The sequence below is a fragment of the Zalophus californianus genome, chromosome 1 (genome assembly GCF_009762305.2).
Source record: "Zalophus californianus isolate mZalCal1 chromosome 1, mZalCal1.pri.v2, whole genome shotgun sequence".
Lineage (NCBI taxonomy): Eukaryota > Metazoa > Chordata > Mammalia > Carnivora > Otariidae > Zalophus > Zalophus californianus.
In genome coordinates this window covers 151,208,491-151,236,283 of record NC_045595.1, presented here as the reverse complement: position 1 = coordinate 151,236,283, position 27,793 = coordinate 151,208,491, and the positions used below count along the sequence as shown (strand labels likewise).

General features: G+C 38.5%; 2 protein-coding genes across 2 annotated transcripts in view; both read right to left on the bottom strand.

Moving 5' to 3' along the window:
- HGD (homogentisate 1,2-dioxygenase) overlaps positions 1–2,815 on the bottom strand; it is a 42,338-nt gene extending 39,523 nt beyond the window's left edge. The window contains exons 1-2 of the mRNA XM_027585758.2: positions 2,731–2,815; positions 2,322–2,483 (exon numbers count right to left, since the gene is read on the bottom strand). Of these exons, the coding sequence (XP_027441559.2) occupies positions 2,322–2,336 (15 nt within the window). The 5' untranslated portion in view covers positions 2,337–2,483; positions 2,731–2,815. The remainder of the gene's footprint in view (positions 1–2,321; positions 2,484–2,730) is intronic.
- Positions 2,816–7,720: 4,905 nt separating this feature from the next.
- RABL3 (RAB, member of RAS oncogene family like 3) overlaps positions 7,721–27,793 on the bottom strand; it is a 30,880-nt gene continuing 10,807 nt past the window's right edge. Inside the window, exons 3-8 of the mRNA XM_027584844.2 lie at positions 25,528–25,657; positions 22,039–22,153; positions 18,456–18,606; positions 14,416–14,487; positions 11,125–11,163; positions 7,721–10,568 (exon numbers count right to left, since the gene is read on the bottom strand). Coding sequence (XP_027440645.1) covers positions 10,503–10,568; positions 11,125–11,163; positions 14,416–14,487; positions 18,456–18,606; positions 22,039–22,153; positions 25,528–25,657 — 573 coding nt within the window. The 3' untranslated portion in view covers positions 7,721–10,502. The remainder of the gene's footprint in view (positions 10,569–11,124; positions 11,164–14,415; positions 14,488–18,455; positions 18,607–22,038; positions 22,154–25,527; positions 25,658–27,793) is intronic.

Below are 27,793 nucleotides of genomic sequence, written 5' to 3'. Positions count from 1 at the left end.
CATAATCACAAGTGTCCTTAGTAGAGGGAGGGAGAGGGAGATGGAGATCTGACTACAGGAGAGGAAAAGGCAGTGCCATGAGGGCAGCGGAGGCTGGAGCGGTGCATTTCCAACATGGAGAAGGGGCCTCCGTCAGGGACTGAGAACTATAAGAGAGTAAGTATGTGTTGTTTTAAGCCACTAAATTTGTGGTCATTTGTTACAGCAGAAACAGGAAACGAATAAAATGACAGTATTAATGGGTCCTATCTCTGGCTAATAGAATCACCCCCAGAAATTTGATAAACACAGACCCAGACCTAGTGAATCAAAATATTTGGCAGGGTGGGGGTGGGCAAAGTCTGGATATTAAATACCTCTTCATTTTAGAAATGAGGAAATCAAGATTTGTGGAAGTGAAGCAACATAAGAACATGGGGTGATCTATTTGAAATTTAATTTTATTATTTTATCTTTTGAATTTTCTTCCCTCCGTTGTGCTGCTTTTATGTAAATGTGATTTCATTTGAGGCTTTGTGTTGATATAGCCATTAAAATGAAGAAATAAAAGCTGAGAAGTATATTTTTTGACTTATATAATGTTTATTGATTAGAATGATGCAATCTGGCTCTCCGTATTTGGATTCCTGATCTCTAGAGCTAACCTTTGCTTGTGGAGCTTAGACAGCAGGCAGGGAAGAAAGCCTTTGAAATTGAGAACAAAGACCAGCATGCAATTTACATTGGTCTGCTGGTGCTGTGCATAATAAGTTGCTAAAAATTTCAGCAGGATAGGGTTTTAGATATAATTTATTTATAAATGGTAAGGATGTTTCCAACCCCTGCTGAACTCCCCCATAGGGTTTTCATCAGGGAACAGTTTTTATGCACTCTCCTTCTTGCAAGACTTCGGCTACCACCATTGATATGATGAGCTGCCATATCTATTCTCTCCACCCTACCCACTCCCCTGAGATCCAGATCCATACATCCCACCATGTCCTGGGTATCTCAACTTGGCTGTCCCCACAGCAGCTCAGATTTAGCTGCAACTCTCTTGGCTCCCAGAACATTCTGGGCTGTCTGCATGTGCCGTGCCTTTGCACTCACTGTTTCCTCTGGCCCCCACCTCTTTTCACTTGGCCAATTTCTACTTTTCCCTTAAGACTCAGCTCAGGAACAGCCTCCTTCAAGAAGCTTCTCTTGACCCTAACTAGTCTAGACTCAGTTCCTTTCTGATATTAATCTGTGGCATCAGTACTAACACATAATATTTGCTGAATGAAAGAATGAGAATTCCTTTGCAGCCTTTCCAACTCTTGGTCAGGCATGAAGATAAGCTCATTTACCTCAGTGTGGAGTGTTTTCAGGATCCCTATCAACTAGGGAAATGTTTGGTTCTTCAAACTCAGCATCAGTTGAAGGGCATTAGGGAAGCGCTTAAACTCTGTCTCTTAAAAGAAATCTGCAGTATGGCCCACCTGGCTTGAGTCAAAGTTCTGGGCAGGTCTATTCAGTTCCACATGCATGTGTTGAGCCCTGATGCTAGGTATGGTTTTAGACACTGGGAAAAAAAAATCCCTTTACCTGGACTTAAGGCCTTCAGTTCATTAGATGCCTCTAAGGCTCCTTTTGGAGCCTGGGATCTGGATTCAGACAAACCAGGTTCTAATCCAGGTCTCCATCACCTATAAGCAGAGACCTTGGGCAAGCCACTTAATCTCTCCTAACTTTCCTTCCCTTATTGGTTAAAGAGAAACAAGAGTGCCTATATCCCAGATTTATTTTGAGGATTACAATATGAGTTAATTCATTAATAGCACATAACCCACACATACTTTTCAATTGCACATTAAATAATAAAAAGGAATTATTTCCTAGACGAAGTGCTACGGCTTCTATTGGCCAAGGGCCGATTGTGGATCCTCAAAATAACTGAATAGATGAAGCAAATATAATTGGTTGGCTGGAGGCAGTCCAGGAAGCTGCAGCAATGGGAAGATGTCAGGGCGTTGGGCTGGGAAGCAGACAGTGAGAAATGTGTCTGGCCATGGTGGAGGGGAGCCCTTACGATGTCTACAGGTTCCCAAGACAATATTTCAAACGAACAAAGGCAAGAGATAGACAATGAAGGCTTCATCTCTTTTCTTTATCGCCTCTCCCTCAACCCCCCAGCCCAAGCCTCAGCCATGCCTGCGGACACCATGGCAAAGTCTCTGAACACAGGGATTTGGAACGGGACCTCGGTAAGTCCTTTCTGACTCTGACACTCTGGAATTCTCAGAAGCTTCCATAGGTTCTGGCTGAAGAAGCCACAGCAAACTTGGCAGAGAGTCTCTTACCTTCAACTCGGCCATTTTCCCTCTGCTGCAGGTGTGATGACTTCAGGAAATGCAGGCTCAGAGAGGGTATGAAGCCAAAATGCTTCTGCTGCTCCTTCAACCCACTCTCTGGATGTTATTCCCACCACTTCACTGTGCTCACTGGTCAGCAGGCAGCTCAAACTAGTGACAAGAATTGGCCAACTGATAACTAGGGAGAAAGTCCAGTGTGCTTATTTTCAAACTGCTTACACAATTGCCTTTGGTTTTTGTTAAACCTGGCTGGTTTTGGAAGAGTTTGCAGAGGCCTATCTTCTCTTCATCTGAGGTAAAGATTAGCCAGTTATGTGTTCCAGTGAAAAGAAGGAGACTTCTTACTAAAGACAGAGAATGTAAAGCTCTCCAGGAAAGGAACTGTGGTAGTTAGTACCTGCTGTGTGTGGCAGAGGCTTCCCCACTCAGTCCGGACTCAGGCCTGGAAGGAAGAGGGCAGGGTGTTCACTCTCTGCAGAGCGTGACAGAATGAACTGTGCTTGGACACAGGTGTTTACACACAACTGCTTGAAACAGGAACAGGGGTGAGATGGCATCCGGAGGTGCCTCTAAGGGATGGGCTGGGGGAGCTCTCTGAGCCTGAAACACTTCACTTAAAGCAAACTGAGATGTTTACTACTGTTCTTCATTTCTTAAATACATGTAGTGTTTTTATAAATTCTTTAAGAATCTTGTTTTCTAATACCTTTACCCTTCTAAAAACAGACTGAGAGATTACTTTCCAGCCACCGTTTCTCTGACTCCCTTGCCCTTCATCGTGACTCTTCTCCTTTGCCATGGTCAGACATCCACTTCTTGGCTAATTGTATTCAGGAAGAAACCATATATCGAGTGCCTGTTTGTGCCAGATTTTCCCACAGACATTATCTCATTTAATTTCACAAAAACAATCTTGTAAACTAGGCTTTATTATCACAAACTTAAATGCAACAGACCAGGCAGGAAACGTAGGCTAGGTGGTTTTTCAAGATAAGACTTCTATATGAAGCTCCAATTTTTAAACATTGGCAACTAGAACAAAGGAATGAAGGAATGGATAAAACCGTTGTGGTAGATTGCAACGATGTCCACAATTTTCTCCCATCCTGTATGCTTTTGCTCTTTTGTAATGTTGATGTTGCTGCTCTTCCCAGTAAAAGATGTAGTCTTTTTCTTGCTTCCTTGAATCTTACATTGGTTAAGAGCAAACACAACACAAGCAGGGGCTTGAAAAGTGCTTGTGCCTTGGGATTTGTCCATTTCTTACTACTTGAGATTACCATGCCTAGAAGCTGGGTTAGTCTCTATGAGAAACCACACAAAGAGAGAGGTTAGGGCATTAGTCCAGCACTAACTGCCAGACGTGTGAATGAGGCAACGCGTCTGCTGGATAATGACAGACACATGAATGATCCCAGGTGAGAGCAGCAGGAGAGGCACCAGCAAAGCCCAGTCCAAATTGCTCACTCATAGAATTATAAGCAAACAGAATGCGGTGTTTTATGCTACTAAGTTTTGGGGTGGTTTGTTAGGCAGTGGGAGATAACGGGTACAATAATGTCAAGAACATGCATGCAGGTTTGAAAAAGTTATGGGCCACCAGTTTAGATCCTCTGCTCCATATAAATGGGTCTAAGTTACCTCCAGAGGTCCCCAGGCTCCAGCATATTACGGTAGCAGCAGAATGATTTGCCTGTGTATGAGGCGTTAGCAAGGAGGCGGCCAGATTAAGGCAACAAATGACAGGTTGGTAGCAAACAGGGTGGCTTGATGCCCGAGTTCCAGGCAGTTATAGGACATCTCAGCAGATGTCAGCATAGACAGATGACTTTGTGGTACTATGCAAGTTTCCCCGGAATTTATATTCACACCTGGGATGAAATGGTATGTGTTGGGGGAGGCCCCAGTTTCCCTGAGGCTGTTTTTGTTATTCCTGCAGTATGCAGACTCAAAATCAAAAATGAATTCAAGAAAAAATATTTCTTCCATCTGAGTTTATGAGTTCTTTGGGTCTTAAATCTATCGATCCTGCAAGTTCGTCTTTGGTGGTTAAGGGAAAAAAAAAATGAATCGGAGTCAATAAAAGACAAGGGAGAAGCTTTACTGCTTTATTTTTCCATAAACTTCCTAAGTTCTTTCCACTGAATCAGTTGTGAAGGCAGATTTAAGGAGTGTTTAAGCTCTTTCCTAAGGTGTGGGAGATTTCTGAAAGAGTAAGAATGTGGTCACAGATCCCTGACTGCATGAAAATTACTTTGAGGGGCTTGAAAATTGAATAACCTAGCACCAAACTTTATGGATTTCTCCTAACTGGCTTAACTGTATTTCCTTTTTCTGTTTTTATAATTGTGATGCAATAAAACAAGTATTTGCTTTGTGTAACTACTATGTGCCACACACTGTGCTATATACATACAGGAGATATGAGAATAAATAAAACTCAGGAACTATCTGATTCTATGTCTGATGGTTTTCCATTTTAGTTACTGTAATCACACATTCATTGCTTTATTTTACGATTTTTGAGGACCTGCTATGTGCCAGATCCTGTGAGATGTAGGGGATACAAAAATGACTAACTCAGCCCTGTTCTCTGCTAGAGCAGCATACTGGAGAAGACTGAAATGAACAGGCCATCACAGCAGAGAACCATACCTGCTGTGACAGGGAAGGGCACCGGTGCTACTGGAGGGATTGAGGGGCACCTAGTCCTGAATAGGAGGGCAGGGAAGGCTTCCCAAAGGAGATGATACCTGAGCCAAGTCTCACGGAATGAGTTGCATAGGGCATGAGCAGAGGAAAGAGCGTGTGCAAACAGAGAGAAGAGGAAGGGCAGTGCATTTAAGAACTGTGTTTAGGGCAGAATGGAGGCGTCTAGTGAGGGAAGACTGGGAAGGGGAGAGTTTTGGCAGACATCTGGAGCAGGGGAGGAGGGGTGCCTTCTGGGCAGGGTGTGGTTTTTAGCATTCAAAAGGACACCCAGCAGAGAGAGCAGGTTGTGTAGGGACAAGGCAAACATATCCTGAGCCAGAACAGAGTCACAGTATCAAAGTCATGAGCAACAAGAACAAAGATGCTAAAAACCAGGCAGAGGAGGATAGATTCAGTGAACCGATAAAGGGAACATATGAGGTGGAGAATTTGAAAAGGACCAGGAATTGGAGACAACAGGTATCTGCTTCTCCCAGATTCTAGTAAAATTAGATTTACACTCTACAGAAGCTCCAGAAGAAAAATCAGAGACGTTCCAGACTCACAAGCACCAGGGAGTGGAGAGTAGGTCCAAAACCAAGTGTAAGAAGTGATGATGAAAGCTCCAGACTCCTTCTTTCACTGCACTTCCAGAGAATGCTATCAGGAAGTGTTTTACCCTCCAGCCAGGAGCCTGGAAGATTCTTCTCTAGGACGGTAACCCATACATATTACATATTTTGATAAATAATAAATATAAAAGGTAAATTTTTTCTGGAAATGCTTCTTTTAATAAGGTGATGTCTCTCCCCTTAGTTCATGTACCCATGAATTACTAATTCTTATTTGTAATTCTTATTTCTGGAATAAACAGGTTTCAGCATCATTTAATCTTATTTTTTGGTTTTACAGATGTGTTAAGAAAATTTGTCATACGTAAGTAGATATGAATGGGAGGAATTTTGTTACAATATCACTTCTTCTAAATTAAATATCAAAAATCAGATAGTGATCTATTATTAAACATCATTTTTAATGACCTGTCAACAACTGAGTTGGGTTCTTCTTTAATTTTGTTGCAAGGAAGTAATTGGAAACCTGATTGGAAGAGGCTTGGTTACCCAGCTATTGGAATCATTGACTTTAATTAAATGTTACCCTTTCATTTAGATGTACCTTTTCTAACTCACTCAGAAAGGGTTGGGAAAATAAATATTAGTTTTATACTCCTTTGCCTGTATAATTATTTGTCACAAAAATGTTATTTCGATAGTTTGATAAACCAAGCAAGAAGCCCTGCCATGAAAGAATGTGCCACAGCCTTGGATATTTCTTACCAAAACTCTCTTTGGTTTGTTCTCAGGAACTCTTCCTTGAGAGGTCTGCACTTTTTTTTTTTTTAAATAATTGTGTGAGTGGAACAAAATCCTTAAATAAAACTAATATTTAGAATTGTCCTTTTGTTGGCATCCTAAGACATTTACATCCTGGGGCAATATACCATATTCTTCCATAAGTAAGAGGTTTCTTTTCTGTTGTGGGAAAAGGCCGATTGTGAAAGCACACACAGGTGGGAAGTAACTGGTATCCGGCTGTGTTCACAAGCTGATCAACGTTAACGTACAGATGCAGATTGATGACCTGGAAAATGATTCCCCTAAAACTATCTGTGCCCATGTACCTCTTGGAGGGGATATTTGTACCCATCCCAGTTGGATGACCACTGATCCACACCAAGAAAGTGGAAAACATTACATCCTGGGAGCTGGGGATTGTTACAGGGCAATGCGAAGGAGTGTGACAGGCCTGCAGAGCAATCACTCCAGGATGGACTTAGAGGAGTTATAGTTAGAGGGTCTCCAAGAAACAGATGGAACTGATAGATATACCTGATGGGACTGAGCAAGGTTTTACATCTTTGTTGGGAGTTCAGGGGTTTTGTCTTTGCCTGGTACTTACTGGTGGCCTTGGTAAGGCTTAGTGATTAGCCAGCTGAGAAAACAAATGTGGTACAAGACAGGACCGTGGATAAGATGGCAAGGCATCTTATTAGAAATAGATACACTTGGAATGTAGAACATGGTAGTAATAAAAATGGTAGCAGTACATCAAAAACAAACATTTCCTGTCTTGCCCATAGAGGATGTGACAATCATTTCATGATTGCTGTGGCATGTATAACCTTGAAAGAGATGAGTGGTTCAGTTCATTAAGGTGAGATCACGGAAAGGAGGCCCAAGGTGAATTCTGATGAGCTGTAAAGGTGCCATTAAGTAGAGAGTCTACATTCCATATATTCTCTGCTTTGCGATATGAGTTTATTATCTGTCCCGAAGTGTGGATCCTGGACTATTTGCATCAGAATCACCTGTTTTGCCTGTTAAAAATACAAAATCCTGGCCCTATCCTATGTACACAGAATTGGGCAAGTGGGGGGCAGATGAAATCCCAAGATTTGCATTTTAAAAACTTCTGCGGATTTTTATGCACATTTGAGTTTAAAAGCCATTGCTCTGAGTCTTTACATGGAGGTGCTAATAGTAACTGAAAATCAGACCCCTTTCGGTAGGCTCCTGCTCTGGTTTTGCCTCAGGCAAACATACCAGGGAATATTTGAGAGGCTCAGGGTTCTCTCAGGGCTAGATCACCTGGAACATTTCCTCTCCTACCACAGTGATTTAACTCAGTTTGGGGACTACAGAGGAATGAATTTTTTATTTCCTTCTCCTCCTTCTCCCCAAACAGTATCCTCCTTTGAATTTTAACAGATATTAAATCAATGCAGACATCCTGTTAGACCTTCAAACTTCTTAAAATAGATGCTACCCCGTGCTTTAAAAATTTCAATTAAACCAACATTTATTAAAAACCCATAGAAGGTCCTCCCTAGGCTGGCTGCTCCGGCATACACTGTTGAAATGGCCACTCAAAAGCTCTGGTCATGGCAGCAATTAGGAGCTCTTCATCTCAGTCTGATGGCCCAGCACATCAGTTCCACATAGTCCATTTTCAGAATGGACAGATAAACGGCAGTGTCAAGGCACTTGGAGTCCACCATAGATGCCTCAAGTTTAGGGACTTCTGAGAACCCAAGATAAAGCTGATATGGATCGACCCCTTTGGGAGCAGCAATTCTTTTCAGAGCACAGACGTGGAGAGGCCAATCCAAATCTTTAGTTGGATTCCAACGAAGGGCCCTACCACCCTCTGAGGGACAGACGAGTGACCGTATGCCTTCACGTCTGGATGCCTCCACCATAAATAACAACATTGGTTAGACATGTGAATCACAACAGGAAAAAAATCTTTCTCTATTGCCAGTCACTTGTTCCATCAAGAAAATTAAAGATTTAATTAACACTTTTCAGGAAGTATTTCAGTATTTACATTTGTTCATTATCCAAAAGCAATTTTGATGAGCAGGTCTCAGGAAATCTTAGCAAAAATTATGCTTCTTTTTGAAGAACTTTGGCTAATAACATAACAACATTCATTTTGGCAAACAGCCTTGTTTTGCTGCTACTAATACTTGCAGCAAATTTACCTTAGATTAAAAATCATTTTTTTCTCAGAAAACTATAATTCAGGGAGTCAAGCCTGACAGCAAGAAGAAATGGAGTTGAGGAGTACTGTTAAGTTTTCAAGGCTGACCCTGAAGCCATCATGATGGGTTACTTTTATTTTTTAATGAGGGAGAAAATAAAGAAACTGAGATAGATTTTTTTTAATTAAGGGCAAGAAAAAGGAAGAAAGCGGGAGAGAAGGAAAGGGTTATATATTAATTTTTGCTTTTGTATTGTTGTATTTTATTTTTTCATAATGTAAGTATAATTTTTTTGAACTTATTTTTTAAAAGAGGAATACAAAGAGCTTTAGTTGGTTCAGGTCTTTGTGTATGCATTTGCTTTCTGCTTCCTACCTGCACAGCCTCTGTCACAACAGGCTTGTGCCAAACCCCCACATACAGAGCCTGATTTGCATAGCTCTCCTTTGTGTGAAAAAAGGAATCAGGGCTAAGTCTTGTGGCTGAGGATGGGAAGAAAGACTGGAGAATATTCTAGCTGATGAAAAGTGCTTTAAAAATCCTTTTCCAATTTCCTCCAACTGCCTTTCTAAAAGCACTGGCTAACATTCTTATTCTAAGATCCTCTTTTAGCATACCTTGATTTCCAAAGTACTTCTGAAATGTAATTAAGATGGAAGAGAAAGCGAATTTAATGTTTTTTTTTGCCTAGTTTTAAAATGAGAAGCTGAAATTGTGTGCTTATTAGTTTTTTTTAATATGGAACAAAATCAGCAGTGCAAAGACCTGCCGCAGAGTCAGAGCAGGAAAATGGGTGTTGACTAAGGCAGCAAATTGCAGTTTTTGGAAACGAGGTCTCTATATTAAAGAAGAACCAGGGCAGAGAGAATTAAACAAGCAGAAAAGATGGGTAAAAAAAGTAACGATGAACAATTATGCATACGCACACATACACCACCACCCTCAAAAATGTTGGATTATGAAATCTAAGAATCCTAGTCCATAATTCATGTAAATGTGTTGCTGTGGAACTTATTTTTACTCCTCTCCATAAATACATTGTTGACACAGAGAATAATATTCTTAGTTTACTGACTACAGTTAGGAGACATTTCAGGAGCTGACTTTTCCTTAAAAAACACAGAAACCCAAGAGGCTATAAATCTCTCTTGCTGCCCTTGTGAAGGTCTGAGATCTCACTCTACCTATTTCCAAATAAAAAACAGTAAGACAGTGCAGACATCTGGAACTTGGAGTGAAGGATTTAGTGAGCTCTCCATTTCTCGGAGAAGTCTTCTTTTCTGGTACCACTGTTCTCTATGTATTATTAATCTATTTATATTTAACTCCAGCTAGGAGTCCGCCTCTTCTAGCCACTGAACCTCTTGCAAAGGAGAGGAGAGGGAGACGAGGGCTGCTATTCTTAGGCATCCTTGTGTGTGATGAGAGGGGACACAATGAAATAATACCCTTTTGCTTCTTTGAAAATGACAGAGACTGTTCGGGGCGCACGACCCAGGGCTGGCTAACATAACCTTTCCCCTCAAGAAGGTAATACAACACAGATACATTTTGAAGTACTTAATTAAGCCTCCAGCAAGGAGTGTGGGACAATTACAGACCCATAAAAACCTTCCAGTTCTGGGAAGAGTAAATTTTCTCCGCAGCACTCTGTCTCCTCATTTACTGCATCCTTTTGACAACGTCTCATATTTCCACAAGGCTTTTACATAATCTATAAACGGACAGAAAGGTGAGGAACAGAGAGGACTTGGGACAAAGTTTGGCTCTCCCACACAGTCACTTCCTTTCAGCTTTCCATTAAAGGGTGAGGCTGGAGGCTGGCATTTTAAGATGATTCTGCGAAAAGGCTGAAACATTAATAGTCAACACGGCAAGAAGGAAGCTGTGCACAATGCCACCACTAGCTCACTCTTCCAGACGATGAGTGTAATTCAGTCATAATGAAGGCTCTTTAATGTTCCTCCCCCAAACCTCTTCCGATCAGGAAAGCCTGGAATCTGTAGGCAACAAAGAGAATCACGTTAAGTCTCAGCACGCAGAGTTCAAATGCTAATAGCCTTTACCATTTCTCCCTTTTCTGTGTCTTTATGTCGGCCTGTGGTTCCTTAAAGAACCATCTCTCTGAGGTTTTACTCAGATCAAATAATAAAATACATTCTACCAAAATGGAAAACTGTTTGCCAACAAATTGGTGATAGTGTCATCTACATCAGGGAAGATGAAGGTGACTCTCAGAACATCCACCAATTGCACTTTTATCTGAATTGCCTGCATCATGATGGGTTCTGCATATATACTTCTGGAGTCTTAAGCAAATGATTTCCATCTATTCTTTTATAATATAACCTTATTCCAGCACTCTTTTTGTTTCTTAGAACCTTATTTTCCTTTGATCTGATTTTTCTCCTTTTGTGTCAAGCAGGACAGAAGAAAATGCTTGTGCCTACAAAAGATTTCCCCCTACCTTTTTTTTTTTAACCACTTCTGAAAGTAAACTTGGAAACCACCTCTCTCCAAATTTAAAAACCCACTTTATCAAGAATAGATACAGACCTGATTACCTTCTCTTAGAAAGTATCTCTTCTCTATGACCTGTGAGAAACAAATAAAGATTTTAAGGGCTTAGCAAACATCCCTGGAAAAGTGGTTCACTGCAGTTGCCACTAATGGGACTAAAAGGCATCTATCCAAATTAAGAGTCTTTTCAATAGTTATGGACATTTAGTACAATGAGTTACATCTAGTGCTAATAAGATCAGGATTGTGGGTGTATTTCCATAAAAGCTTGCCTCATTCCCCAAAGCACTAATAATAGATCAAAAAATAAGTGAACACACAAAAATGACTAAATAATCAGAGAACGACATAGTAACTCATGCAGTTCCCAGTGTTCGGAAGCAAATCTGGCTCAAAGTTTCCTAGCAGTCAGCCCAAACATACAAAATAGAATCCATAAAAGCAGATCCCTTTTACTACTACAATGGTACAGCTATTCCTTACAAAGGAGTCTCTGTAATGTAGTGAACTGCCATATCCCTGGGGTAAACACAGTGATAAATTCAGTAGGTCCTCAATGAAGACTAAAAGCATTCAGTGAGCTTCTTTCCATGGACTGACTCTGCACCCTTAATTCAGTAGTTTCAGAACTGTCTGTATTTGGTCAGCAGGAGAAACGAGGTAAAGCAGTGGATGTATATGCACAAATCCATCACTACTATTGCAAAAGCTTTCAAAATATATGCCCTAATATAATGAGTTTAAATGGGTTTAGAGTTTAAAATTCAGATGATAGAAAATAATTTTAAAAAACAATGAGGGGTACCTGGGTGACTCAGGTGGTTAAGCGTCTGACTCTTGGTTTTGGCTCAGGTCATGATCATAGGGTGGTGAGATCGAGTCTGCTCAATGGGGAGTCTGCTTCTCTCCCTCCGCCCCTCCCCTCCTGCTCACATGCGTGTGTGCGCGCACTCTCTCTCTCTCTCAAATAAATAAATCTTTTAAAAAAATAATGAATTCTGTTCTAACACTTGAGAAACTGTAATGTTTGCAGAGGCAGTATGATTTTCTTTCCACAGAGCTCCTGTGATTAAGAAAAGCCAATCAGTAAGAATATAGATTAGCTGCAGATTAAGACACTGGAATCCAGAATTATGAAGCTAAGAGTTCCCTTGAATAAGAGCATGGCATCTTCTTCCAGGGCTATGCCACCCTGCCTTCACTGCCTTGATGACCAAATCATCTGGATTCTTTCTATCTTTGAGACTATGGCTGGGTTCCTTTTAGCTACAGGAGACCCAGGGTAAGGTTGCATTAACTGGCCCCAGAGGTAGAAAAGCTGGTTTGTGATTAGCATAGATCTCAAAATGTCCGATCCTACAAAAACCAAGAAGAGGCTGCCTTTCTTTCCCTCCACAGCAAGTCAGGAAAATCCTATCATTCTAGAGTGGGGTTGGAATTACTACTAAAGGGAGTCTGGAGGAAGAGCTAGATTCCCTCTTGGAAAATATATCTTTATACTAAATTCTGGAAGATATGACTGAAAACTGGGCAAAATTTAGTTGCCGGGTCCTGTGGTTTCAGGCAACCACCCTAGTCTGGAGGTCAGGCCAACTTCCTAATCCATATACCTTTCACGGCGATGTAGGTAATGAAAGAGAAGCTACCTTTTTGCTATTGCTCGTAATTCCCTACTCTCAACTTGCAGTGTCTTCTCTTACCAAATCTTGCCCTCTTCTTAAAACTCACCAAGCTCCCTCTGATTTTTTTTTTTTAAATCAAGTCTTGGCTGACAACTTGGGTCACACTAGTCTATCACCCATTGTTTCTCTAGGATGTAACTTACTACATATTTAAAAAATTTTTATTTTTTAATTGAAGTATAGTTGGCATACAATATTATGTTAGTTTCTGGTTATTACAACATAGTACTTTGACAATTATATACATTGCAAAATGCTCACTACAATAAGTGTAGTCACCATCTGTCACCACACAACGTTATTAAAATATTATTGAGTATACTCTCTGTTCTGTACTTTTCAACCCTGGGATTTATACATTTTATAACTGAAAGTTTGTATCATTTTATTCCCTTCACGAACTTCCAAATTAACAAATTCAAGCACCATATTGTGGAATCTTTCTGTGTCAGACAAAGATTTATATAAGCTGTTGCTCTCAGGGGACAGAAGAATGTATCAGATGGGGACATGGGTCTACACTAAACGGCAGCTCTTAAGTTTGAAGTCTGAAAATAACGTGGAGAGAAAATACGGTCTCTTGCAGTGCTTCCCAACATTTTGTATGTCACGGCACATTTAGAAAATACGAATATTCGTACAGCACGCTGGGTTAAATGAAGGGGGTTGCCGATCACTCAGCCTGGGGGACTCTGGCTGCTTGAACTGAGGGACTCACTATGTCAGCACACCTGTACTGTATCGGCCACACTCCAGTTGGGAAGTTGTGCGATGAAGCAAAAATTTCCCAGTGGTCTAATATTAAACAGGGAGGGGTGTGGGGCTTATCTTAACATGACATAATGGACAAAAGGGCCAACTATTAGGTCCCTAGATGGTAAAAGAAAAACGATTCATAAAGAAGAGCTATGAGAAGGGCTGTGTCTTTCTTGTTCCCTTAAAAGGAAATGTAATACAGAAATTAATCTTTTTCCATAATGCATACAGAAATACATTCTCTTTTCCTTCACTCTGTCATGTCGTACATTAGGCAAACACCTTAAACTTGGTCAACACTATGTGTGAGGCAGCCATATGGCCTTGTGAAGGAAAGACAAACAGTGCTCTAAATTCCCAGTATGCTGAGTCATTCTACATTTTCATTCCAGTTCAGGACATAAGATGATGCTAGCAAGAGTCAATATTTGGAACACAAGCTTTCTGATAGGGAAAATCAGGGAATCTAGGAGATGACATAACCTTAAAAGTAAAGGTAACATTGATGGGGAGAATAGTAACAGCTGAGAGAGAGAGCAAAAAGAACTCAGGGCTTCAACTGAGCACAATCTCCTGGGTTCGTGGGGGTTGAGGGGATGTGAATAAGGACAAAAAGAGCTGGAAAACAGGAAAACATCATTTGTTTTAAGGAGGGAAATCACAGCTCATTTAAATCCAGTAGCTCATCCTTTGCTTAGAGAACACTGGTGATAAAATAAATACGTCAGCAGGCCTTGAGCAATTATACCAACAGATAAGAGAGATCAAAACAAGTATTCAGGCTATGAAGTTCAAGACAAAGGAATAAAAAGGACAAAGCATTCTACAAAGAATTTAAACCCTCATAATATATAAATTAAGTTTAAAAAAACTTAATTGAAACGATTACCTTATCAAAAAACCTACTGAGCTTGACAGCATTGGAAGAACCTGCAGCTAAGCACCGTGGATTTGTGCAATCCTAGAAGATAAAACACAAGATGCACCATTAAAAGTTAAGAAACATAAGCTCTTTGTTAGCCATTACTGTTCCTGTTGCACATTTCTATAATAAAATGTTAGGCATTATACTCTCATAAAATATTCAAGTAATTTTCAAGTTATGACACACAAAGCAAAGAGGAAAGTGCTAAAGGAAGGTTAAGGCCATGTTTTGCTATTTACTGAATTTTAAAGGACATTGAACCAATGTATTCATCATCAAATAATTCATAAAGGAAGACAGGATTGCTAATCTTACTAATAATAAAACCAAGACATTAATCATGTGACCTACCTACATTTACCCTAAAAGCAGAAACAGAGCCATTAAAAACTGTTTACACTTCCATTTTTTAGTACTAGTTACCCACCGGCATCATCTAATTAAGTACTACGCAGTTCATACGAAGAGCAGGAATCATGAAAATACGGAGTTAGGGGAGCAAAGAACACACAGAACAGCTGCCAGAGATTTCTCACTCATTGAATGCAAAGTACTACACCATTTGGTAGGCCATAAAGATAATACATGACATAGATACATTTTTTGATAATAATAAACAATAAAGAGTAAGTTTATTATTAAATATTAAGTATTATTATTTAATGGTAATTAAATAATAAGTAATAGATATATTACTATTAAATAGGATTTTGAAAAACAGGAAAAAATGGGGCCCAGAAGAGACCAAACAATCTGGAACATTACAATGAGATAACTAGTAAATTACAATGATCAGTAAAGACCTCAAAAGGTTTATTATCCTTTTCCGGGAAATTCAATGTTAAGTTGCTTTTGCTTGTAATAATTAACTTACCACCTCAAGAGAGAGCATTTTGAATTTTACTTCAAATGCCATCTAAGAGCAAACTCTGAAGATAGCATGTAGGCTCCTTTACAAAGATGGTATTTGTCTTTCAGTTGCAGATGGTCTGTGTCCCTTGGGCAATTACTGAAATCACTGTTGTTGCATTTATTCTGTTTTGTAATCTCTAAGCCCACATGATTCTTTTCTGGTAAATTTTGTAATAATCACCTATTTTATCCACATACAACATTTCGAGGCTCACATTTTTAATTTTGGCTGGAAGCTAGAATACATTTCCAAAACCACACACAAAAAAGAGCCTACAACAAACTTTTCAAAAATCACAGAGTACTAGAAAAATTAGGTCTTTGAAGCCAGCAAGCTTTGAATCTGAGTATCTGTTCCAACATCTCTAGATTATGTGACATTGGTTAGGTTACTATGCCTTTAAATTTGGGCTTACTCATTTGTGATATGAGGATAACATAATACTTATCCCACAGGATTTTTGTGAAAATTAGATAAGTCAAAATGCATGTCTGGCACATACACAGCAGGTACTGAAATATTAGTTCCCTTCTCTTTTCATTCTAAGAAAATGCTATCAGATCGAATTTTCAGGCACCAAAGCACCTAACATAGTAAAAGTTAATTCCACGTATGGATCAAATAGACTGAAACATCATCATGGAAACTGTTTATACTTGAAATAATGTCTGAACACATTTATACAGCAGTTGGGGCACATAAGAGACAAACCTGAGGTAGACTCGTGTTAGGCATGTTTTACAAAATGGATATTGATTACATAGTCATCACAATGTCAAGACTTCAGAGATGATTACAAATAGGGCTATAGTGCTAAATATAAAAACTAAATCAAACGGCAAACAAGCAGACCCTCCTCAAACTTAATTCTAGGGCTCAAAGTTACAGGTTGACCAGGCCAGAGAAACCCTATGATTTTAGGATGAGAATTTTAGAGTTTAAAGAGCCATCCAGTGATCATGGCTGAGGGCAAAGATTGAAGATTAATAGTTTTAAATAGCTGGTCTAAGCTTGAGAAAGGAATATTAACTAGGGAAGATGCTTTGATATAATCACTTTGAAGTAAACAGAGAAAAATCTATCCTAGACACAATAATCCTAACAGGATTTTAAAAAATAAGTAACCATCCCTATTTATAATTTAAACCAACCTGTTTTTCAGGCACAAGATGGTAACTTTGATTCTATCTTTGATATATACATTTATGATGATTCTTACTTTTTTTTTATAGTTTTAAGTAACTTCATACAGTAACCAAAGATGCTAGCACTAATACTGTCACATTACATTTTTACTTGAGGCTTTATACTTACTTGCTGAGTCTTTCTGACTGCTATCTTTCTGAAACTCGTATCAAATTTTCCTCCTCATTTTTTCTTCCCCTGCATCCTCAAAACCCTCTTGTTGTTTCTGCTGTGTTCTTGAAGCTGTACACTGATAACAGGCCAAAAGTATGTTGTATATGAACTCTGTGGAAACCATGTGTGCCAAAGTACCACCACCTGAGTACCTTTATACCTTGTTAACAATTAAAAGATGGCCCTACCTTGAAAGGAAAACAGGAAAAATACATATCTAGGTGATTGTTACAGAAACCCACAGGCATTACAAATAGATACATTCCAAAATACATTGAAAGTAATTACTGGAACAAATCAAGTGTATTCAATGGTAATTTCCCATTGGAGACAATGTTCAAACAAAGTAACTTCAGCACTGCTTCTGATATGATAAACTCTATGTAACAGGAGTTCTCTGGAATATCACAGTCCAGTGCAACTAGCTGGGGCATTTCCACTGAATATTCCATGGTAGGTGAGAAAAATAAGGTACCCCTCACTGCAAAGCAGAATGTACAAAACAATGGAATGGCAAGCAGAAGTTGATTCAGTTATGGGGTAGAGGTTGGTCTGAACCAACCAGTGTTCACAAATGTTGATTTACAGGGTAAGGGCATCAGAATTATCTGAGCCATTAGTTAAAATTATAGAGTCTTGGTCCTCCTGTCAGACCTTATGAATAAAAAGCTCCAGCTGTGGGGCACTTATTCAAATTGTTTCACAGCTACATTGATAACATGAATATGCAGTCAGGTTTGGGTAATTAGTGATCTAGATGATTTCTAAGAGTTCTTTCAACTCTAAGATTCTAAATGTTAGCTGGAGAATAATTAAGTGGAAAAGAGGCTTAATTGTAGAGCACTGGCTCGGGAGTCAGAATGCCTGGCTTGACCTGTGTTAGCCATGGCCTAGTTACCTCTCTCTGGTTCTAATCTTCATCTTTAAAATGGAAATACTTACAGTACCTACCTTATAGTGTTGATGCGAAGACAAATCTGAGATAATGTACATAAAGCTCTAGAACAGTGCGCGGCACATAATAAGTGTTCAGTAAACTATAGTCATTAGTATTATTAAACCACCACTACCACCGTATGTCTGGAATTGCCAGGGCACTGAATGTGTTGCAGAAATCCTACTTGTGAACAATGACGTATAAACTGGGACTAAAGCTGCTGGCCAGGATCCTTCTCTGGGCAACACGATCTGGCTTACGTGAGAACTTTTCTTAGCCTTTGTAGCGTCCGGTTCAAACTGAGCTACATATGTCAGGAAGAAACTCAATGCTCTATACACATAAGTTTGTCTAAACTACTGCTCATGAAGCACTCCTAGTTGACACTTCGTAGTTTTCTCACTTATTTGTTTGCCCTTTAAGTTAAATTCTGTAGTTTAATAAGCTGAGAGGCTTTTCTAAAGCAAGAATACTCAAGGTGTCAGTGACCCTTCTTTGTTACCTTAATTTATTCTGATTTTGGTATGATCTTAAAAAATCTTTTCAAGAGCCCATGATTTATGTTATTCATAGAACAAAGTTTGAACATTCCAACAGACCAGCATACAAGGAAGTCGAACTGACTGTCCCCATCTGACAGTGTACGTTGATTCTAATATTCACTACATTTTGGACCAGCACCCAAATGCCTGATTTTTGTATAAAGCGTCTTTCAAGAGAATTTATGACTTGTTAAGTCTTTGGTTTTGCCTTTACCTAATGATAACACAAATATACATTAGTGAAAACACATACCAAATTAATTTCTTCTGCATTGAAATCCTCAGCCAGGAAAGCAGTTCTAGTTAAAACTTCATGGCGCTTGGTTTCATGAATCTGATCCAGTTTAGTCCCTATTACCAACAGTGGGATCTGGTTATCAGCAAACTGTTCCCGGTCATAATCCCTGTGATAGATAATAATGAAGAGGTGAATAAGGGGCGCCTGAGTGGCTCAGTCAGTTAAACGTCTGCCTTCAGCTCAGGTCATAATCCCAGAGTCCCGGATCAAGTTCCGCATCAGGCTCCTTGCTCGGCAACAATGAAGCGTGGATCACTACATCAAAAACGAATGATGTACTGTATGGTGACTAACATAACATAATAAAATTAAATTAAAAAAATAAATGCAAGTAGCTTATACTATTTTACTGATACTTTACTGACTCTTGCTCATCCACCACCTATAAACCTACTTTTGTCCCAATTTCTTCCGTCTACTTGTTCATTTATCAACCCATCCTCGCCATCTATAGAGTTCCAACTATTCATCTAAGTACTCAAATTTTATTTTCATGAGTCTCTATAGACTACTTGAATAACTGAATGCCCACCAGGTATCTGAAAGTGGGTTGACTCGACTTCTCCCAAAGCCCTGTCTCCTGAGGCTAACAGCTCAGGAATTTTTCTAGGTAGATGCAGAGAGTGGATTCAAACCTCAGTGGAGCGAAAACACAAGAACCTAGCATGGCACTCAAACCTTTTGCCAGAGGAAAAAAATGGCAAGCTTCTGGGGTATGCATAAGTTCTATACCTACCATACACATTTCTGTCTATGAATGGTAAAGAAAAATAGATCATTTCAGGAAATTAAGAACAAGGAGGCTGAAGGCCAGAAAAATCAACCGTAGATGATACTACAGTCTGGGGAAAGGTGGATTCAACAAATGGAAAGGGAAAGAAGCAGCTGAAATGCAAACAGAATAGTAAAAGGAAAGAATTAAGTGCCAAATAATTGTCTGTCCTGACACAAGAGACATGGGAGACAGAGGGCAGGCAATATGAACCACTTAGGGTTCAGGGCCTTGGGCCACTGGCTATTACAATCCTTCTTCCCCACCCCCTATTTTTACCCAAAGGATAGAGTGGTGTTCCTTCTATTACTGAAAGGAATATATAGCTCAATGTTGATCAATTAGTTTAAATTCTATTCAGATATGAGAAATAAAACATTTGGATTTCTGACATATTATAAGCGCAATTTACAATAGTCAGCAAAATCCCGCTGCAAACACCTTATGACAGTAAATCAATATTGCACAATATAATCAATACAACCCAGTTGAGCATAGCTTTTCTTCCTCCTTTGACATTCTTCTTTCTCTTTGAATAATCTAAACTGGGGGGGGGGTGTAAGTGGGTGTGTGCAAAATCACCAAATCTTTTTGCCCTTCACAATAATCTTACAGAGCCTCAGTTATTGTTTGGCGTTGGAACACAGGTGTTTTGAACTATGTAACACCCCATTTCTTTTTTTTTAAACCCCCATTTCTTAAAAATATTATCATTCTATTTAGTGCATCAAAGCCAATGATAGCTTGAGTTCAAGGCCTTTGATTCTGTTTACCAATATCAACACTAATTTAGGAGACGTCTAAAATTGAAATTTGCCTTATTAGAGAATATTTAGGAATATTTCCTTTTCCTATACTCACTAACTCTGGCTCACATGCAAATTTTTGTATATATTTTATCAACCATCATCTTCGATAGACATATATCTCTGTCACTTGTAGTCTTGTATAATCTCTCATACATTAATAAATATAGGTAGTATATGTATAACATAACATACAGACATGGCACATGATATATATGTTGCACATTAACATATATATGTATTACATATGTAACATAGATATGTGGCCATATTGTTGTTCTCTTATCTTTTTAGCTTTTCTTTTTATTCACTTTTTCATTACTCTTACATCCAACTAGAAATTTGATCTCAAAGTCCTTTTTTTTAAAAAACCAATAGATGAAAAACTGATGGTGAATTTCATCATGGACGGATAAGGCTGGTAACAAGACAATACCACAAAAGGACAACCAGCTATTGTAATTATATGTACAATACCACTTTGGCAAGAACAAAACACCAAAACCCGTGCATCTTTTAGACATTCTTTTCATATTTTAACTATCATTTTAGGGAAAATTTAGGATTCAGAGAAACAAGTTAAGCAGACACTCATTACAGGGATACAGTCAACAAAATCCAGAACACAAGAAACTGGACGGAACAAGCAAGCCATCTTTCACAAATAAACTGCCAGAGAGTAAAAGAAAAAAAAAAAAGGAAGAGGAACATAAGATTAAAAGAAACTTAACAAACTAAATATAATGAGTAGACCTTATCTATATACTATTTTGAACAAACCAACATTTATGAGACATTTGGGGAATTAAAATAATATTTAATACTGAAGAATTATTGCTAAATTTTAAGTGTGACAATTATATTTTGATTATATTAAAAAGTCCTTATCATTTAAAGTCAAACACAGAAGTATATATATATATAGATGAAATGATACAATGTCTAGGATTTGCTTTAAAAAATAAATGGAGAGACAAACTGTGTTCATGGATTGGAAGATGCAACAAAAATTCTCCCCAATTTGATCTACAGACTTAATGCAATTCAATCAAAATCCAAGCTGAATTTTTGTCAATATAGACAAGTTGATTTCAAATTTACTTGGAAAAGCAAATGAACCAGAATAGCTAAACAATTTTAAAAAGGAAGGAACCACACTGCCTAATTTTAAGCTTACTATAATGCTACAATAATGAAGACAGTGTCATATTGGTCAAGGTACAGACACACAGTTCAACTGTACAGAATTATAGTCTCAAAACAGAAACATATAAATATGGTCAACTGATTTTTGGCAAAGGAGTAAAAACAACTCAGTGGAGAAAGGAGCATCTTTTTAACAAATGGTATTGGGACAACTGGACATTCATATATGAAAGTCAACCTCAATCAAAGCCTTACACATTAACTCGAAACAGGTCACAGATCTTAAAGTAAACCTTCAACAATAACATTTCTAAAAGAAACACAGGAGAAAATCTTTATGATCTGAGATTAGGCAGAGTTGTCAGACAGGATACCAAAAGCACAATAATACATAAAGGAAAAAATTAAGAAATCAGACTGCATGATGACGAAAAACTAATGCTTGAGAGACAACTGTTAAGAGAATGAAAGACGATCTACAGACTGGGAGAAAAAATTTGCAAATCAAACATCTTACAAAGTGTTATTCTGGAGGGTATAATCTTTTTTTTTTTTAAGATTTTATTTATTCATTTGAGACACAGAGATACAGAGAGAGAGAGAGCACGAGCAGGGGGAGAGGCAGAGGGAGAGGGAGAAGCAGGCTCCCTGCTGAGCCAGGAGCCTGATGTGGGGCTTGATCCCAGGACCCCGGGATCATGACCCGAGCCGAAGGCAGACGCTTAACCATCTGAGCCACCCAGGCACCCCTGGAGGGTATAATCTTATGATTGATGTACCATGTCACACTGCAAGTGAAGAAATCTGGGCTTACCCATTTGTTACCAATACTCCAGTTGGCACCAAATCCCTGTTGAGAGCTTCCAATGACCAACGATACAAGTTTTGGGATGACTTCTTATTTGTTAAGTCATGTACTAAAATAATACCTAAAACAATCAAAGAAAATAATGTCAGTACTGCAACAATTCCTCTTTACTTCACACTGGCCAAGGGAAGCTTAGTGAATACAAGCGTTAGGTTGCTGAATAAACCTAGCATTTCAGTATGAGTAACAAACTCACACAATCAATTTAAAATTTCCTCTACAAATTCCTACAAATAATGAATTACAAAATTTTCTTTGTCAGTTATATAACTCTTTTTAATTCTACAAGGGCTGACAAAATGTCATTAGCTTTTAGACTTTTTTTCCTTCGTTCAACACTTACTGAGTACCTGCTCTGCCTGGTCCTAACTAAACTACCTCATCAATAAAAGGAATCAAAAGTACTTCAAGTATATAAGAAATTATATTCCTACATTCCTAATTGTTTCTCCACTGTGCATAGTACTGTCATAGATATCACACATACACTATTACTTATACTCAATAAAATATTAAATCATAAAAGTTTACTAAAAAGATATTGATTTAATTTGATATAATTGCTACTTTTCAGCTGACAAAATGTTTTCCTATAAATCACCTGAGCCTAATCAACTCAAAAGTCTAATTTTTTAGTTATTTGAATTAATGGCTAGCTATAAAAAGCTCAATACCTTAGTTAATAAAGCAAAAGTAATATGTCACTAGAAGAGGGTAGGAAAAGATAGTCAAAAAGTATGAATAGTAGAAAACAGATGGACTTTTGAGAGATTGAGAAAAATAACAAAATGTAATGAAGCTCAGAAATACAATTAAATAGAATCAAATAAGATAGCAGGCAGGCAAAGCAGATAACTATTACAATATTATAGACAAAAGAGGAAAAGCTTTAATGCCTAGTAGAATTTAGAGTATTATATTGTGGTCAAAAGACTACAGATTTTCAAACCCCCAACCCTTTCCTATGTTACCTAGATTCTACTGTGAAGAGAGGATGTGAAACTGATGATTCTTCTATCTTCAAGATGTGATATGTTAATTTGAAAAAGAAGGGCAGAAGAGTTAGAATTACTTGGCTCCTCTGGTTTTTACACACATTTGTGCAAGTAAGGTGCTTGTGCAGGTTATAGTTGTCTTGTTCCAGTTAGCTCAGATCTGTATCTGCCCTGGCATCTGGAACAGAGAAACAGAGATCTGACACTGGCCCCATATTCAATTGTACTCCCTCTACCTTCCTCAATAAGGGCTTCTATTAGGCATTAAGGACACAAGATACAGGACAGATTTAAAAAAGGAATAAAGAGTTACCATTAAAGAATATAGCTAACATCTATTCAGCACTTACGTGCTATACATTGTGCCTTATATGTGTTATCTAATTTGCTTTTCAGAACAGTCTTATGAGAAAGAATTAACATCTTCCTTTTACATATGTGGAAACTAAGGCTCACAGAGGTTGAGTTACTTGCCCAAAGTCACATGGTAAGTGAGGTAGTCAGAAGTTGAACTCAGGTAATCTGACAGTAAAAGACTGGGGGAAAGCAGTAATTAAGTCACTTTAAGGCCAAAGAGTGGTAGATATTTTCTCCTCTCCCTTACTTCCCAGAAATATCAAAAAACTATGGGTGAGATTTTTGGTTGGGAGATTAAAGGATTACAAAGGCCTAGATGAACTATTAGTTGGTCAGGGAGGAGTTTATTTTTTGAGGATCTCTATTTAAGGCTTTTGAGCTTTTAAGGGCATCTGAGCACCCTTTTCCCTTATTTTCCCACTTTCATTTGGGCTGAGAGTTTTTGCTTTGTAGACTATGGGCCAGAAGGGCCATAGTGGGGCCCAAAGGAAAGAAGTCAGTGTGACAGTTGATCAGAATATGTTCTGACCTTAGAAAGAGGTAGTTCACTTCACAGGTTTCCTTTAGGGATTGCCAGCCTCGCTCATCACAGTGGGAAGGAAGGTAGGGTATTGAGGGAAGAAAGTTACTGCTAAGAACAAAGGCTGCACGTTGGAGTGGAGTGATCCTTATGCTCCATTTCTTAGGAAACTAAGGATGGTAGATGGAGTAAAGAACCTTCAGTGCTAAGTTTATTATTTATTTATAATTTTTATCTGAACCCTTTCTCAAAAAGATCTAAAAGGCAAAAGTGTTATATATCCAAACTTCTCTGTCAGATCAGATTGATATCAACTTTGACAAGTCATTTGACTGATATAATCAAAGCTTATCACTTGATTCTAGATCTAAGCTAGGCTTCATTTCTTTCTTTCCTATTCTCTAAGAAGTCACCTAACACTGTATCAGTCTTTCTATTTTTCGCATTTATATACATTCTATTAATATATGCCATTTATCATGTACTTTCTTGCATGACAATGTCATATATTAGCGTCACCATCTTATAACTATGTTTTGTTTCACTTATGAATGTTTTGTTTCTTCAAATAGACTGTGACACTTTCAGATAGAATTCTGAGCTAAATGGGACACAGGTCTGAACTAATATAACTCATCCTGTATTTTATAGTATGTATCCAATGGCAAGTACCTTCTCTACTTCATTTTGTAGTATCCACAACACCTTATGATATGGAAAGATACGATATTGAAAGAGTAATATAAGGAATGAAGAAGGTACTGAATAACTGCAATGTTTACCTGATATTGAGTGTGATCTAAGCATAGTATAAACGAGGTACAATTAAGAGTTAAGCACCTACCAGAAGGAAAAGGGTGAGGTGCCACTCTTGGACATCAATCAGAGACAAGTTGAAATTATATTACACAGTAAAAAAAAAGCATTTAAAAAATGAACTAAAAAACAGGCAGAAGACAAAAAAAACCTCTAGAGGCAAATTACAGGTGTCAGTGGTTTAGTCCCTTGACACAGTAGGCACCCTATGAATTCCAATTATGTCCTCTATTACACACCTCCATCTAGAAGTCTGCTCCAAGTATTTGACTATCTGCACCCCTAATAACACTCTTAGGCAGCTCTTTATAATTATATAGGGTTCTCTCTAAGGGGCAGATAAAAGAAATCCCTGTATCTCTGTGACATCTGGTTCAGACTATGGGACTCCTAATGGTTCTTTCTATTGGATGTACTCAACTGACTGGAGAAATGGCACTCCCAGCGGACAGTGTTTTGAAAGTTCCAGGTTTTATATCAAGTACCCAAAATAAAATTTTATTCATTTAGTTTACGACAAAAATATCAATAAAAACACTTAAACACAGAAAATATTTAATGATCTGAATAACATGGTTAGAATCTAGAAACACATAATTCAAATGTGATATGCAGATTTAAATTAAGAGTTGTGAGTATATTAGATCTTTCCTAAAATAAGATGTATCTAGCATTCCACAGCATTCTATATTAGATTATCTATACTCCTAGGCCATTAATATATGGTAGAAATAAAAAATGCTTTACCATTTACAGAGTTGTAGAACACTGCTCTTGTGCTTTTCACACTGCTGGCACTGCCCACAGAGCCTCCAACATCCCATAATTCTATATAGTAGGTCTTCTCTTCTGGGGTTCCTTCTTTGTAGTCATGAACCTAACAAATCAATCCATCAAAATAATTATTACAGCCACTAAGAACACTGGTAGCACCCTCATTCTAGTTCAGAGCACTGGACATTCCATATTCGCATGACTCATATCATTCCCATACCACCTCTGACTCTGATCGCCTTCTGTCTTTCAAGCTTCCTCCCTCCAATTCTCCAACTCTCATAATAATCCTCCTATATATACATATATATTCCATAACAATAATAATCTCCAGAAAATCATAATTTACAGATCTCCTTCCACTTCTAAATCCTCACTTCCTTCCTAAGTATAAATTCCATGATTCATCATTTTAGTCCCTCCTTTGCCCCTCTCACACTGTATTTAACAGACAAAATTCCAACCTTGACTATATCTACCTTTCCCCCAATTCCATGTCTGTAACCCAGCTAGCTGGATGAGAAGCTCAGAAAAATACACTTTCAAGCTGACTAGATTCATTTTAAATTCAAGTCTACCTTTGGAGCTGTCCTTTAATCAGTTTCATAGTCCTTTTCCTCTTCTAGATAACAATTTCATATTTTCTCTTCTTTTTCAAATTTCCAGTATCTCTTCCCTATCCTTAAGAACAGCTAGGACCCTTTCTTCCTGAGACAAAAGCAATCAGAAGAGAATTTCTACAACCTGCTCTTCATATATCTATCCACCTCCCTGCATCCATGCCCATATAATCTGCTTTCCCTTCAGCCATTACAGATAAACTGTGTCCCCATGGCTAAACTCCCTTCTTATACATGAATCCCATCTCCTTTTTCTTATCAAAGGTGTAGTTCTATCAATTCTCCCTTTTATCATCAAATTTTCCAACTCTGTTGAATTACTTCCACCAGCATACAAACATGCTATAACTTTTCCCATTTTAAAATAACCTTTTCTTGACCTCATGTCTTCTTCCAGCTCTCATACCACTTCTCTACTCCTTTTTATAGCAAAAGCCATCTAGAGAGTTGTCTATTCTCAATAGTTTCTAATTCTTTTCCTTACATTCTCTTTTGAACTCATTCGAATCTATCACATTTGTGCCCCAATCATCTACTGAAATATTCCTTATCAAGGTCACCAATGGCTTCCACATTGCTAAATCCAGTGATCAACGAGCAGTTTCCATCTTACTCTCCCATCTGATACAACTAACTACTCCTCTGCATTGCAATACTTTTTTCATTTAGCTTCCAGGTTATCACACTCTCCTGGTTTTCTTCCCATTTCACTGGCTAATCCTTTTCAGTCTCCATTTGGGTTGTCTTTACTTCTCTGACCTCTAATTGTTAGCGTGTCCCAAGCTTTAGTTCTTGGATCTCTTTTCTTCTCTAGTAATACTGGCTCTCTTGACAACTTCATCTAATCTTACGATTTTAAGTGTAATCATTATGTTGATGAATTCCAAATTTATATCCAAACTGGACTAGTCCCTTGAACTTCAGGCTACCATATCCACCAGACTACAATTTGGATGTCTAATAGGCATCTAAAAGTTAACATACCTGAAAATAATTTCCTAATCTTCCTCTTAAGCCTGTTTTTCTCCTAGTAAAAGGCAATTCCATCTTTCTAGTTACTTAAAGGGCCAAAAACTTAAGAGTGATCCTTAACACTTTTCATACTACATGCCACTGCTGGGGCTGGTGTTGCCCTCTGTGACCACTTCGGCAAGCTCATTTCCTGGTATGACAATGAATTTGGCTATGGCAATGGAGTGGTGGACCTTATGGTCCACATGGCCTCCAAGGAACAAGAGCTCCCTGGACCACCAGTGCCAGTGACAGCAATAAGAAGAGAGAGGGCCTCAGCTGATGAGGAGTCCCTGCCCCACTTCATCCCCCCAAACCCTGAGAATCTCCTGACCTCTACAGTTTCCATCCCAGACCCCCTAAAGAAGGGTCATGTACCATCAATAAAATATACTGTACCCCTCCCCAAAATAAGTAAATAAAAAGCAGAAAGAAACTTAGTAAAGAAAATGATACACATCAAGAAAGAACACTGGATGCTCTAGGTGCTCTCTAATAGTGTGGTTTAGTATGTATGCCTGCAGAGTTACTCAAGAGAGGCAGGAAGGCAGGAGGTCTTAGGAGAAAGTTGGGAGAAAAGAGACAAAGATAGCAAAGAGCAACTAGGA